We start from the raw sequence: 16770 nt of genomic DNA, 5'->3' as shown, positions 1-16770 counted from the left end.
CTCTAAAAGAAAATTCCAGAGCTGTATATATTACAAATATCTCCGTAGATAGATTAGTGTTCTATCATAAAACCTGTAACAAACTCCAATTCTGGAACATCTCCAAATATTTTAATTTGTTATGTTAGTACTAAAAAAAAAAAAAAAATCAGGACTTGCTGACATATTTGAAGAAGACATGAGTTCATCCACTGCCTCCTCAAAATCATTCCGAAAGTCTGCTGCAGTTCCCAGCTGTATACAAAGGATCTTCAGGTTAGAAAAATGCAGCTCACCTCAGCTACAGCCTTAGCTTTGGAACACAACTTGTTCTATTTGTTCTATTCCCTGCAGGACGGACTGATTAGATAAGATAAGTATTGTATGAGAACCAGAAACACTGGACATCACACAGGAGACGATCATAAATATACTGTTAATTTGTATAAAAACAAACAAACAGCTTTGTGTGTGATTTTGCACATAATTTGAACTGGTTCCTGCTCAACTCTGGCATTCCACACACACACACAAGCACAAAGATGAACCTCCTCTCCCTTCATCAGATTACTGTGATGCAGTATCTTAGCCCTGGTGTAACAGCAATCCCTGGGGATTAGCACTGCATACAAATCAGCACAGCTCCACTAAAACCTCCGCCTTATTGTTCAAACTGTCCGCCCTAATACTGCATAAGCATATCAATTATACAGCTATGGTCTGAACATTCAATATCCCTCCCTGCCCTCCTGGGCCAAAACACAAACACTCTGTGCTTCTGCAGAATGTTGCATCTCTGCCAAGAAAACGGTAACAATAGGAAGTCAATTGTTATAAAAGAGCTATTATGGAGGTTCGTCTTCACAGCACTTTAGAAAGCGTATTCAGACCCAGAACTGGCCAGAGTTGTATGGAGAATCAGGAGGGGAATAAAATATTAAGAAGGCCTGAAGAAGAAGGTTTACTGAACTGGAAATCTTTCAAATAAAGCTTAGCCTTTCTAATCAATGAGAATGACGCAGCGAAAAATATCTGTGAGCTAAAGGACATGGTTAATATTGATAACACGGCACGAACATGCTAAACTCTGAATACAAATGATTATTAAAAATGTTACACTGCCAATTTCTTAGGCCTAAGGTTCATATTCTCCAGATGACAATTACAGTCCACTCCTGCTCCTAACACGTCAGGGTGGGTAACAGGGCTGAACGTTATTTACACATTAAACTGTTATTTACTGTTATTATGTCTCTAACTAATATCCCATGCATAACATTGTGTTCATTAAAAGTCCTGACCACATTAAAGTTTTACTCTATTAATGGCCAATTTCTCTTGATAAACAGGTCTTGAAAAACAAGAAGAGTCCAATATTCAAAAACCAACCAAAGGAGCTTTTGGTTTGACATACACAAAAGAATGATGAATCACAGCCAGGTGTGACATTTGAAAATCCCAGATATACAGTTGTGGAAAAAAAAATTTAGAGACCATTTCAGTTTTTTAATCAGTTTCTTTGATTTTGCTATTTATAGGTGTATGTTTGAGTAAAGTGAACATTGTTGTTTTATTCTATAAAATACAGACAACATTTCTCCCAAATTCTAAATATAAAAATATTGTAATTTAGAGCATTTATTTGCAGAAAATGAGAAACAGCTGAAATAATAAAAAAGTGGCAGAGCTTTCAGACCTCAAATATTGCAAAACAATAAAACAAGTTCATATTCATAAAGTTTCACGAGTTCAGAAATCAATATTTGGTGTAATAATCCTGGTTTTGAATCACAGTTTTCGTGCATCTTGGCATGTTCTCCACCAGTCTTACACACTGCTTTTGGATAACTTTATGCCACTCCTGGTGCAAAATTTAAGCTTGGCTTGATGATTTGTGATCATTAATCTTCCTCTTGATTATATTCCAGGGATTTTCAATTTGGTAAAATCAAAGAAACTCATATTTTTTTATTTATCATCTCTTATTTTTACCAGAGCTGTATATCACTCTAAAAGGTTAATTCATTGAAAATTTCTAATGCAGGTCAGCGCTACTGTGTTGTGATGTTAAAGGCTACAACATGAAGAAGCGATACATCTTTTTGGACGGTCACCGACAATTGCCAATCCTGTTACATCAGCTAACCAAATCAGTACAAGTAGAGGGGAGAGGAAGGGTCATCCTGGTCAGTACAAGGCCAGTTCAATTGTCCTGTTCTCCCACTCAGGAATGTCTCTGCCAAAATGTGCTCTGTATGTGTCTGCTATTAAACAGATGCTACATAATGAAGATGTAGCAGCCCCTTAGCTTACGGAGTTTCAGTTTAAGTTTAGTGGTTTATTTTACTGGCTTGTGTGATTATGCTCAGCTTAAATAAAGCACCAGGTTGGTTACCGTTGTTTTGTCTTAATAAACAACCTAAATGATGCTTTAGCAACTTATCATTAGCAACCATAGTGAACATATCTCCAGATTTATTTACATTAAACAAATCTCCAAGCATCACTCTAATGATTTGCTTCTAATCAACCACCAGACATAAAAACACCACCCTCTCTTTGTGGGACAGCAAATGAATATAAGTTTGCAATAAACAAAACAAAAAAATTATGAATCAAATATTTTTGGGTCACAAGTTTGTTGAGTTGATGAGGAGACTTGACATTTCCACTGTAAATGCCCAGAAGTCTTCACATCTGTCATTCACTCATCTGACCTTTAGCAGAATTCATACACATCAGGACCAATGCCAACTTGCGTAATTTCTTTGTAGCTACACTGAGTCTAAATAAAACTTGGTCAGTTTTCATTTTAGACTCAATTTCTCTAACTTTAGTAATAAACAAATGTAATGAAAAATATATCATATAATCTCAATAATGCACTTGAAATTGTTGCTCTACTGTGCAAAGCTGTAAATACAGTGGCTTGTAAAAGTAAACATACCCCTTGAACATTTCAACCACAAACATTTTCACAAACCCTGAAATTTCATTGGAATTTAACGTGAAAGTCCAACACAAAGTGGTATACAATTGTGAAGTGGAAAGAAAATTACAATAAAAAAAGTGGGATGTGCAAAAGTATTTAGCCCCCGAGTCAATACTTTGTGGAACCACCTTAAGGTAAGTCTTTTAGGGTATGTCTCCAGCAGCTTTGCACATCTAGTGACTGAAGTTTTGCCCATTTTCGTTGCAAAACAGCTTAAATTCAGTCAGATTAGAAGGAGAGCATTTTTTAACAGAATTTTTAGATCTAGCCACAAGTTCTCAATTGGGTTTAGGTCTGGACTTTGACTGGGCCAATAACTTGGTTGCGCGCAGAGAAGCTAATACTTTTGCACACTGCACTTTTCAGTTTTTTATTTGTAAAAAATGTTTTGAATCATGCATAATTTTCTTTCCACTTCACAATTGTATAACACTTTGTGTTGGTCTTTTACATTAAATTCCAATGAAATATATGTATGTTTGTGGTTGTAATGTGACAAAATATGGAAACGTTCAAGGGGTTTGAATACTTTACAGCAACACAATACAACCAATAGCCACGAGAGTTATGAGAACAATGAATACAGAAACCAAGAAACATGATGCTACACTGCGCTCCTCAACATCCTGAACATAAATCCATGGAATATAAAGCAGGTCTTGTTCAGCAGCCTTTGCATCACATTTTGTTCTTAATAACAAAGAAGAATCTATCGTTTCTACAGCTACTGCAGTCGATGTGGAGGCGGTTTATGCTTCTGAAGAGAACAGATCAATAAGGAACATAAACAGGCCTTCGGAGTCACAAAGCAATCTCTTGTGTATCCCAGTGGCCCAAAAAGCATCTGCAGCACTTTCAACATAGCCTGTGATGTTAATATTATTTCAAATGAACATAATCTAAGTTCAAGATGAAAAAAGAAAATGAGCTAATGAATGAAACTGCACTTAAAACTGTGATCCTTTACGTAACAAGGGCAAAAAACGTGTGTACACAACTAGCAAACAGAAAAAGCTCACAGCAGCGGTGGCCCCATTCTGCAGACCCACCACTGCTGTCTGTCTGTCTGTCTGTCTGTTAAAATCTGGCCTCATTTAGAACCATTAGGGATGTGAAGAACACATGGCACAAGGCATAGAAGAAAAGCCTTACATAATACCGCCCATACACCCATACACAGAGGGCCAACTAACAATTGCACACACACTGTGTGTTCCAAAAAGCGTGAAAAAGTGGACCCGGGCTACAGTTGGCTTTTGTTTTCTTCCTAAATATGGAAATCACATCAAAGTGAGCAGGTCACCGCATGAGGGACTCTGTAATACACTGCAACGTATATTTGCATGCAGTGTGAGATAAACAATACATCTGTTCAGTAGGGAATTGGTTGGCCCTATTTGTTAAGGTCAAATTGGAAATGCTCCCAACTTAAGCTTTAAATCAGTTGGGAAACATGAGATTAGGGGCTCAGCTAACCACTGATTTCTAAATGTCTAAACAAACCAACAAAAACAAACAAATAGCAATTGTTGTTTAGCTACCAGTGAACACATTTAAAATGTATGGTTGTCATTAAAAACCCAGTTCCAGTTTATATCTTAAAAGAGCCCGCACTTATAATGTCCCATTTACAATCATGCATCATTTACGTCTGTAGTTTTGGATGGTCAGTCTCTCTTAGTTTCTCTACAATGAGCTACGACCAGGCTTAATCCCTGTTCAGGAAAATGCCCCTATAGGTTAGTGTTACTAAAAAAATCTAAATTATCCAATAAAAAGGTTATTTATGGCACTTGCTCTCCAACTGCTCCTCAAACACCCATGTCAGTGTTCTCTTTTTTGTGCTAAATCTTCTGAGGAATTATTTGAAAATTAATCTTTAGAAACCACAAGATTCTATTGCCATGCTCCAGCAAATCATTAAGAAGAAATTACATTTTTGTAGTGTTGTCTGTCTGTGACTGAAACAAGTAATCAGGGATAGTTTCTGAACCAACCAGTGGGTGGAAGAAAGAAAAATATGTCTTTAATTTGATAATAAATCTTGAATTATATGTCCAGGATATAAATGAACGGCTTAGATTTTAACTGTAGTTTTTTTTTAGATTAGTTTTACTGTCTCCTATTTTGTCCCCAATTTGGAAGGCCAAAAACCTCCCACTCACTAATAATGCCCTCCCACACTAGAGGAAGAAGAATACGTCAGCCACTGTATTGTACAAAATATTGTTATTATTCGATCCCCCATCCAAATAAATGTATGTATAAAACCAAGCAAATAGGCTTGTAGGCCACTTCTACACACATTAGTAAAATAATGGGTCGCATTTAGGAGCTCAGTGAATTCAAGCGTGGTACTGTTATAGGATGCAACAACTGTGCAACAACTCAAATCTTAAAATTTTCTCACTACTAAATATTAAAAGTGGAAGCGACTGGGAATGACAGTAATTCGCTCTGTCAATGTAAAAGAACAGATGCTGTTCATAAGCAGATACTGAGTCACATAGTGCACAGAGAACACCAATATTTACAGACCTCCAAAATCTTTATGTGGCCTTCAGATGAGCTCAAAAATAAAGCATAGAAAGCTTAATTGAATGTGTTTGCATGGATGAGCAGCTGTATCCAAGCCTCACATCATCAAACGCAATGCAGGCGAGTGGATACTTTTTGTAATAAAGTATATCAATGGGTAGGCAGCACACTCAGAGGAAAGCGCAGCAACCCAGCACCAATACAACAGCTAACAGGTGCCTGTTAATATGTGTAGGCAAGCAGCTCTGTGCTACCCTGTAGCATGTTATCTAACTGACTAATTTAGTTGGCAGTAGTGGCATAACACATTTCTATTTGTAGTGGAGCACAATCCCCCACAAATTCAACCCAAATTCAGCCTGGACGATTTCTGTTCCTTATCAGTCCAATCAGTATTTTGAAAAATATCAATATATATTATAATAATTAGTATAAAAATATTATAAATGAGATATACATATTAAGAGTTGCTGCTCTAGACATCTCACATGATGTTACAGCCTGTTAATTAATTTTTTTTTATTTTTACTTTTCTTTAGGTTATGGTTTTAGGAAAGTTTTAGTAGCCAAGCTGTACAGATCTCTCTGCGACTTAACATTTGTAAGCTACCCTCTTTAACTTGTAATCAGCCATCCACCCAAAAATGAAAAAAAAAAAAAATAATAAAAAATGGCCTACACCAACACATCAGGCAGGAGGCAATACTGGACCAGGGTGTTCTTGGAAGAACAACTTTCTCTAATTATGCTGCCATTAAGAAAAGAGATAATTTAAGCCATAAATCGTATCTTGTCTGTTTATCAGGAGTAGGCGGAAGAAGGCAGGAAAACGGAGCAGGAAAAGAGGGTTAGAGAAGGAAAGCATACAGTCTGTACTCAGCATGAGTTCTCAACAGAGAGAGAGAGAGAGAGAGAGAGAGAAGGGAAGGGGGGGGTTATCCCAAGAGATTACAGGCAAGATTTCGATTGTGTAATCTTGTCAACTGGCACTCTTCAGAAGAGCTTGAAAAGTTAATGGGGTACACAGGGTAACTCTGCAGAGCAAAGCCAGCCACCACGGAGAGCTAAAACCATCTGCAGCCTAATTCCAAGTCTAAATGCAAGCACGCACATGCAAGGAGAAAATGATAAAAAGAAATCCTTGCAACATCAGAATCGGAGAATTCGCCTCATAGGCACTTTAAAAGAATGTTAACAAACCCTCAGAAGTCAAAAGTTTTTAAAATCCAGCACAGTTTAAATTATGTGTAATACAAACACAAAAATCTAATTTGCATCCAGAGCCACTGGCCAATCTTTATAAATATCTATATTTAACTTATTTTAGCTTTTGAATACAGAATTTCAAGCAAGTGCTCTATTTTAGGATCCAACCATATCTCACACAAGGCCTCAAATGTAATGCTTCAAACTACACAGACTGGGATTCAGGTGTAGCTGTGGCGTATTACAGCAACTGTGTGCTTCCACTCAACTGTCATATCAGTAACTTTATCCTGTTTACAGACACTAGGATTTGTCCTCTATTGAATAATAAGTGTTTTAACCACCAGAGTAATGTCATAATGCAAGTTGAGTACAATTCTGGCTTTAAAAGAGCTTTTATCACAGAAACATTTTATAAGAGTTTACTGTAGCACATTATAACCTTGTTGCATTTTGAAACTTTATTACAGTCCATATACAGCTCTGGAAAAATTAAGAGACCTCAAATAATGCAAAGAAAACAAGTTCATATTAATAAAGATTTAAGAATTTAGAAATCAATATTTAGTGGGATAACTCTGGTTTTTAATCACAGTTTTCATGCATCTTGGCATGTTCTCCTCCACCAGTCTTACACACTGCTTTTGGATAACTTTATGCCACTCCTGATGCAAAAAATTAAGCAGTTCAGCTTGGTTTGATGGCTTGTGATCATCTATCTTCCTCTTGATTATATTCCAGAAGTTTTTTAATTTGGTTAATTACTTATCAGTGGTCTCTTATTTTTTTCCGTACAATTATTTTTATGTACAATTACATGGCAAATTTGATGGGTTATCAGTATGTAAACGATTCATATTGTATCACCTCTGGGAATGGCTTGGGAATTCCCACACCTGTATAAGTTGTGAGGTGTTATCTTGTTAGATAGTATGGCTGAACACTGGCCAACGAGATCATGGTAAGGCAATGAGAATTATCTGTCTTTAAACAAGAAGCTTTTCACCTCACAATTACCTATGCCAAATATCCCACCCAGTCAGCTGTACCACCCCATCACCAGCAATGCCCTAACACCAGGAGGGTGAAGATCAGCACATGCCTCCTCCGATACAAGTTATTTTTACATTTCTTGATCCGCAATGTCACATATGTACCTGGAATATGTCATAGACAGTGATCATTACCACTGACAGTGGACAGCGCAGTGAGTGGTAAAGATTGTATACATGTGAAAAGACAAGTGGCTCAACTCAATAACTCAACACAGAAATGATCCACATTTAATGCATGAGAGCCCACACACACATATCCCACAGGTATTCTTTAGTGCAGTGTTCTTTAGCTTCCATTCGACATGGCAAAGTCATGGGACACAATAACTAGTACTCTTCTGGCACAAAAGGCTACAGCAGCTTACTTTCACCAATCCACACTGAGGTTATAATTTTTCTTTTTTTTTACCCTAGCCAGAGACACAGTATATGGCACCCAATCAGAAAATAACTCTTAAAACAGTAAAAAATACCTGTTAATTCTTAAAAGAGAGTGGAAAATGATAGAAGAAAAATGGATGTATGACCTTGATGTATGTTTTAAGTTCATAACCATAGAAAAACTTTGAAAAATGTGCTTAATGGAACGTTAAAAACAAGAAAATGCAGTCTATGGAACCCTAAAAATTATATTTCAGAGGTTTGAATTCATGCCAAGCAGCACATTAGTAAATCACTTAAACAGTAGTTTAAAAAAATATAAAAAATATGTCTTTATGGCTCAAATTAAAATGTTGTGCTACTTAAGTTAAAATGGTGTGCAATTTACCTCACAAATAGATTAAATGAATGTAACCACCTCCACTGCACAAATAACATATCCGTAACTTCAGAGCGGATAAAAGCGTGCCGGTACATCAGCTGTCTCCTGGCTGGACTTAAGCAGGATTAAAAATGCTTCAAGAGCACAGCGAAGTTACTGCAGGACACATCAAAACCGCTGCCTGAAACTTTCTCTACGCCCTTCATGAGCCAACAGCTTTAGGCTACAGCAGCAGGCCTGAGAAGAAACAAAACAAACTCCGTTTCTAATGAGAAATCCTCAGCTTCTCTACACAATCCCTTCTGAGGCATCAGTATTCATGTATGCATGAGCATAACAGTCAACGTCAGGAGCTCCAAATTACTCCCAATTCCTTTACCTCAGTTTGAACCTTGCTTACCATGTGTCCCCTCAGATCCACGCCACAGCTGCTGTCACGCATGTATTGCTAAATCAATCTGAACTCATGCAGAGACGGTCAGATTCCTTTACAGTTCAGTGATGCTTCCCCTCATCAGAGTGGTCATCCTTTACCACACCGTTATAGAACACAGACCCTAAGCTTACTGTAGTGTGCAACACTGGCTACATACAGATCTATATGACATATACATATATGGAGATGTTAAGTAGTTATGAAAAACAGCCATCAACAGCCATTGACATCATCAGTATGACATCTAGCTATATAGCAATGAGCTACCATTTAATATAATTTTCACTGCATATAATTACATAACATAAAACATAGCTCTCTCATGAAGCAATATACTGGATATCTGTCTGATAAGAACTTGTGTCTCCTAAATGATGAATTTACAAATAGGAGTGGCAATCACAGGGCATCTCCTGATACGATATCACAATACACTGGCCACGACAGTGATAACATAGTACTGTAGTTCTACTCAATATATTACTAGACAATTCTCTGATACTTCACAGCATTTGTGTTACTAAAGAGGATAAAATAATCCTAAATAAGCAAATATCAGAATGTTTTAGGGGGTAATTGGTGTTATGCATTTGATTTTGACCACCACCTGAATGAAGCAGTAACAGTAAGGGGGGAATCTTGGGGAGTTTAGATATATTTAATAGATGACTAATAATTATTCAATATATTACTAACTAATAATGTTTTGCAAACAAAAACGATCCATCACATTTTGACCCACCCCTATTTACAAGAGATGGAAAAAAACTTCTTACATATCAATGCAAGTCAACGTAAAAGAAGATATTCCAATATTCTGAGCATTTCTATTGGTCATGATATTTTGTTACAATTTAAAGAATTTACTTACATTAATATAGTCACATTAACGCCTGTTGTTGCAAATATGCGACTAACCGTTTGATTCAATCAACCTGCCAAGATAGCGCCTGCATTCCCCCAATGCCTGTTAGTGCATATTCGCCACGGACCTAGGAACCTTTGACAATTTACAATTCAAATGAATCTAGAATTCAAATTAATGAAATGTTTCCTGTAATATTTGTGTATATTGTGTTGGTGACAGTAATTGGTGTTATTTATTATTGAATGCCTGCTGTTGGGTGCATAAATAAAACATTGATTTTTCACTGTTATATTACTCTGTTATTGTTATCTTAGTATGGACCATTATGTCTGCTGTAGCAAATTTGCAACATACCAAATTTACCCCAAATAGACCATATTGCCTGTTGTTGCAAATTTGCAACATACCAAAATTTCTATTTATTTTTGTGCAAAAGTGAAATTAATAATCTCAACAATATTTACTATCTACTTAAAGGTAAAACACACATGAAACATTTTTTCATATACAGCTACATTAATTCAGGCGTTAAGGGGTTAAAAGATCAAGGTCAGCAAAAATAGAGATACAAGGTCTTTACCAGACAAAGACAATATTTGAAATGATGTTTTAGTTTTTTTTTGCAGTGCACTTACAGCAGTACACTTAATTGATTTCACCTACAGGGTCATATACCTATCCAAGCACCTCCACAGGTTATATTAATAGTGCCAAGACCACTGGTTCTCAACTGACCTTGCCTCAAGCCCTGCATACCTCCTTTAATAATTAAGCCACAACCTAAAAGAAAATTAATCTTGTAGACCTTCAAATTTATATCCCTAATTGAATAGTTGAACAGTCTATGCTAATGAAATCAACACAATCTAGGGCGCTCTCTTTTTTTCACCATCAAAAATTACCCCTAAATTGATTCAATATAGGGTGCGTCATATTTACATTTGAAGCCATGCTACCACAGAAAGACAAACAGCTCTGGCACACTGCTGAGAGTAAGAGCTTGACATTGGTATTAGACTAATTTATTGTGGACTGCTGGTCTGTTTGTTACTCTATAACATTGTAAAGTTATGTAATAAATAAGAAAAAACATACAAAATCATGTAACACAAATTAGAACACATCAGTTATATTTTACAATTCCTTATCATTTCTTTTAAAATGAGTAAACAAACAGAACAAAATATAATACAAATATAATAATTGTTTACTGTAGAGGATTTTAAAAAAAATCAACGTCTTATAGCAGGCTTGACAGCATATAGAAAGGCAATTTTAAAGCAATTCTGTGAGCCTTGTTTTATATTAAGGACCATTTGGCTACAGTATTTTTTGTGATATTTTTGATCCTGGAATGGATACAGCCAGGCTTTTTAAGGCTACTACAAAAACTGTTAGTAATTGGACAGATACTAGTTGGCGTGACTAGGATCATATCTGAAAAAGGGGGGGATGTGTATTTTTTTACCTTTAGTGATTACATATTACATACTGCATGTAACTGTGTATGTGTGTATATGTGTGTATGTATGTAGTGAATTGGTGCATAACTGTTGTAATTATTATGAATCCAAATAAACTGAAACTGAAAGAAGAAAATCATTTTATCATTTAAACAGGGGTATAAAATCATTTAAATAAAACTTTACAGAGCTTTGAGTAATGTTGTAATTAGGAACTATGAGAACCTGTAGTTACAAAATACTCTTTATTAATGTTTTTTAACGTGTGCATTCTTCCTCTAAATATTACTAGATCCTCTGGATGCTTTATTGATGCTACCAGTAGGCTAACCTAAAGTCTACTTCTAAAGTTTAATGGTGTTCTACAGGATAAGGATAGCAGCTAATTACACTGTGTTCCACTATTGCTAAATCCTCCCACCCAAACAATCACAACACACTGTACAAAACACACTACTGGTTTGTTTGGTGTGTTTTGATAAGGTTGCCAGAGTGAGCAGATGTAGCAGTATATAAAACAAATCTCATATTTGAAATTCTTAATGACCTCATAATTCTGAGGCAATTTTAAAAAACATTAAATTTTCACAAAGAAAATATGAGCATGTTTGTCAACTAGAAAATAACATCCATAGTGATCTATGGCAAAAGCTTCCGAACCAAGGTGTAAGCAGTTGCCAACTGTCTTCAATAATGAAAAAAGGAAAAGAAAAAAATACCTATGAATGTTTTATAAATGTACAAAAATAACGCTGAACCACTGGTCCAAACTCCAAAAAAATAAAAAATGTTTCCTAAAGTTTAGCATGGTGTATTATAGAAGCCTCCTCTCTTACCAGGCTCAGTGCAGTTTTTGCGTTCCGTGTCATTGTCGGCTGCAGAGGCCATCAGTTTTCTCCCCCAGTGCTCATGAGCCGTCTCCCCTCCATCCACAATCATGCCATGACCTGGAAAAAAAACAGAGAACATAACTCAAAAAAGGTTGCTTCAGATTTTGGATATTTTTTCAACTCTTCTGGAGGCATTTTTTTTCCGTTTTCACCATCTTCTGCCAGATACTACTGTTGCTTTATAGAAGGATTTGTTAGAAAATCCCATTCAGCGTATGAGCCCATCTCAGTTACTGTGAACAATTAAGTACTCAAATGTTTTTTGTTTTTTTTTGAGCCATCAGTTTCTATATACAACAATTGCCTTAAGAAAGAACCTTTGAAGAATCATTTCATAGTGTGCAATCTTAAAAAAACAGGGTTATTCACCCATATATATGGTGTTTGCCAAATGGATCTTTGAGTATATAAACATATAGCTTTTACTCAAAAAACATTTAAACAAAAAACTTCTTTAGCAAAGGCAAACCATTTTGATGCTTTAATTGTTCATCATCTAATACTTTACAGTGGTGAAAATTGTTTTGTCAATGGTTCTTTACAGAACCTTTTAAATATATATAGACCTATGAAGTGAAGGTGTTGGTAGTGTGAGGGGGGTTGTAGCCTATTCCAGCCGACATCGGGCAGAAGGCAGTATACACCCTGGACAGGCTGCCAATTCATTGCAGGAAAGACAGACACAGACAGACACACAGACACAATCACACACTCCTAGAGGGCAATTTCAACTGATTCCTAAATCAGCCTGAACGTGCCGTTTTTGGTCCGTGGGAGGAAACCCACGCAGACATGGGGAGAACGCGCAAACTCCACACAGAAAGACCCAGGTCACCCCAGCTGGGAATCAAACCCAGGCTGTCCAGGCTACCCACTGCGCCACCACACCACCCACACACTGGTGTATTAGCAGAATTTACAAACATTCAGCTACTTGCAATAAACCAGTAAAAACAAGAACAATTTTATTAGCCCAACACAACTAATGTAATTGGTTTTACCAAATCTAACAGAAAATGCAACTTTTAATAAAACTGCAGTTTTAGGATTATTCAGTCCACTGAATAATGCATTACTAAAAATGCACGTTTACAAATCAGATGGTAGATCAAGTGCTTTATCAGCTGGGGTCAGGTGTGCTTGAGGCAAAACACTTCAAATAACTGGACTGGCAATGGGTGTGTTAACCCATGTTGGCTGTTTGTAAAAAAACTACACTGAGGCAAAAACCTTACAAAAGGTTCAGAGAAAAGATCACTACCGTAGCAACTGAAAAGCACTATGGATTCAAGCCAGTATCAGTAAATTCCAGGAGAAAACACCATGCCTCATGTGAGGAAGCTGTACGTTCCAACTGGATAATGATCCCAAGCATACCTCAGAGCCCACAAAGGCTTGGTTTCAGAAAAAATCCTGGAAGATTCTGAAACCACAGTGGCATAATTTGAACCTCAAAGAAACTCTTTTCAGGGATTTGAAGAAGGTGATTGCAGAATGTAAACCTAAGAATCTTTGTGAAGAACCCCCCGCTCATGCAGCTTTGCCATCAAGCTGCAGGTGCCCAGAGGTAGCAAAATTGGCCCTGCTCCCTCCGGGTGAGTAGATGGCGCTCTCTACCCATCACACTTAAAGGTGGCACCGGGCGGCACGAGGCGTCTGTGAGCGGATGTATCAGAACCTGGCCGCTGTGCTCTCTTCCATGCACGCTAGCTGCTCAGGCAATGATTCATCAGCAGCAGCTCGAAAAAAGGGGTGATTGACTTCACACGTGCTCGTTCGCATCCTCCAAGGGTCGCAGGTGCCACCGGTGATTGGGAGGCACACAGGAGTGGGACAATTGGATAACCAAATTGGGAGAAAAATTGGGGAAAAATCTGAAATAAAACTATTTAAAAAAAAGAATCTTTGTGAAGTAAAGGCTATTGCCTATGAAGAACGAGCTAAGACTTCTTAAGAATTCTGCTAGAAGCTTATTGATCTTCATTTCAGCAGGAAAAAATTTATAACGGTGTTGAATTGTGGAAAAGACACTTGTAATATTACTTGTGATGCACTTTTTAGCTTAAAGTTAGTAAATTTAGCTAATTAACCTGGCATAAAACATTTTCATTGATACTGTACATTAGGGGGCACCCCACAACACAACATTATCACCATACATTGCCTGTGACAGCAATGATTTTATGATACTGTGATCCAGCAAAACTGAGTCTGAGTCTTAGGGAGTTTAGAACACCTATGTTTTAATAAAAATACTCAATTTCCACGCGTGAATCGATACAAAAAATAAATTAAAAAAAATCACACGGATACAATAAATCGCATTATTGATATATTGTCCTACCCCTAAAACCCTTTCCCTTTTTTAAGCTGAATATTTTACTGAATTCATGAACATAAGTGTCAGGGTCTTGTCCTGTTCTGTGTCTCTCTTGTCTGTCTCTGTGTTTTTCCTGCCCTCATGTTTATTTATTTACCTTCCTCTGCATGTGCCCTGTGTTGTTCTTGTCTGTCCGCCCCTGTCCTCTGTGCTCCCACCTGTGGCTCCGCCCCCTGTTTCCTGTTTCCTGTCCTCTTCCATGTGTATATATAGTCCCTTTGTTTCAGCATCCCTTGTTGCTGCTTGTACATCTATCGTCAGTCAGGTTTTGTGTTCCCTTGTTTTTTGCAGTCTTTATGTTCGCCATGTTTCTTTTTTGTTTTATTGATTTAATAAAAATACTCGCAAGTGCGTCCGCTCTCCACGTCTCTTTGTTGCCTAATTCCTAACAGAAAGACTGATGCTCATAAGTCCATAATTTTTCAACATTTCATTAAGTGAATGAAGGCTATTCATATTTGTAGCACAACAGAAAACACAAGCACATCATAATCAAAACTAAAACTGTAAAAATAAGAATTATGCCAGCAAGTTACACGTGAAAGACATACATACAAGACACTATCAGTATGCACCTGAAGTCAATGATGCAGCTTATTCCTGCTGACCTTAAGCACTAATGACCAGATTGACGTTTGCAGTCTCAATCCAGCAGCCTCGACAGCCCCAGACTCATGCACGGAATATGGATCAGCCTTAATGTGGCAATTAAACGATGACAGGTAAAATGAACAGCCACACAGGACGCTCCACAGACATCCCATCACTCAGCTCTATTTTCTGTGTCACAACCTTCAGCTCCTGTAGGTCAACCTTACCCTCCCTCACCACATGTTACTCAGAGCTGGCAAGAGCACGCCCCACACACTGAGCTGGGTGGAAGCCAGAGCTTACAGTGCTGTAAAAACATTTGACCCCTCTAAATGGCATCATTATTTTCATATTCCACACACTCACTGCTTTCAGGTCCTCAACTAAAATGTAATATGAGTGAACACGAGGAAACTGAATGAACACCTGTATCACCTATGCATAAACAGAATTGTTACAGGCTGTGTCACATTTAGCAGCACAATTCTGACCAAATGCTTCCTATGACTAGAGAAGAGTCTTTTTTTTTACATTTCGGTGGAGAAATTCTGTTCCACTTAATTTTGTTGCAGAATTATTTTAACTCTGGCCCGGAGGGCTGCAGAGCATTAAGTACCATTTAGGACACTGACGCAGCATCTTCACCATGCTCAAATCAGCACTTTAGCCTCTCCAAGACATCCAATTTGTGTCTTTTGAGCAGTTCAGAAGAGGACATACGCTTGCACTTTAGATCAGTGATTGAGCTAGACTGTAATACATTACTCATACATTCACTCAACTCATCTTTTATTTGAGTTAGATTGTGATTCAGAGCCTGTGCACTTATTTTGGTACAGCTTCTGTATTTTAATTTTAGTGATACAGTGCCTGTACCCTCACTATAGTACACCTTTGTAAACAAAAAAAAATTGGACACCATCAGTTAATCCGATTTCACAGGCTTGTAATCCACCAATCACGATGAAACATGAATGAAGAAGTGAAGAACAATTTAGCCTCTAGAGGGCACTGTTCATGAAGATTATTTATATCTCATACAAAGTGTGACATTTTGACAGAGTAGTCATGCTTAGTACAGTTTTGCATTGTTAATTGTTTTTAAATAGCTTTTTTCGAACTAGTCTCTGGATTTTTACCACATAATCCGGAATTTGGTCTATTACAGGAGAGTTTGTAAGTAAATTATTAGACATATAATAATTTATTTGAATAGCTATAACCTTTCTCTGCTTAAATTAGACCCATAGCTTAAATTAGATTTTAACTGCTTAAATTAGATTTCTCTGCTTAAAGTGTGATTCATATCAGTTTTTGGGAACCCCTACACAGCTCAAGACTGTTTTCCATATGTTCATAGGCCTTGCTTTTACAAACCTAAATGGCCAGAAGTTAAGAACGGCATGTGAAATTTGTGAAACTTAGGCAAGATGCCAAATTGAATGCAATTTTTTAAAAAATATGGCCGCAACCAACCAACCAACCAGTTTTCAGCACTGATCCTCAATCTGCTAAATGTGCTTGAACCCGCAGGTTGCCGTTTGCAGCTATATTTATTATTATTATTTATATTTTCTTTCCTACAATGCAGAAAGCCAGTGCAAGCTAT

General features: G+C 37.1%; 1 protein-coding gene across 2 annotated transcripts in view; it reads right to left on the bottom strand.

Annotated features, from left to right (window-relative positions):
* slc24a4b (solute carrier family 24 member 4b) overlaps positions 1 to 16770 on the bottom strand; it is a 77208-nt gene that overhangs the window by 49045 nt on the left and 11393 nt on the right. For both annotated transcript variants that reach the window (XM_007255474.4, XM_022684509.2), the window contains exon 2: positions 12137 to 12247. In XM_007255474.4, the coding sequence (XP_007255536.2) occupies positions 12137 to 12247 (111 nt within the window). The remainder of the gene's footprint in view (positions 1 to 12136; positions 12248 to 16770) is intronic.

This window comes from Astyanax mexicanus, chromosome 1, assembly GCF_023375975.1.
Source record: "Astyanax mexicanus isolate ESR-SI-001 chromosome 1, AstMex3_surface, whole genome shotgun sequence".
NCBI classification, from domain to species: domain Eukaryota; kingdom Metazoa; phylum Chordata; class Actinopteri; order Characiformes; family Acestrorhamphidae; genus Astyanax; species Astyanax mexicanus.
The sequence above is the reverse complement of the archived record's forward strand: the minus strand, read 5'-3'. Positions and strand labels throughout refer to the sequence as shown.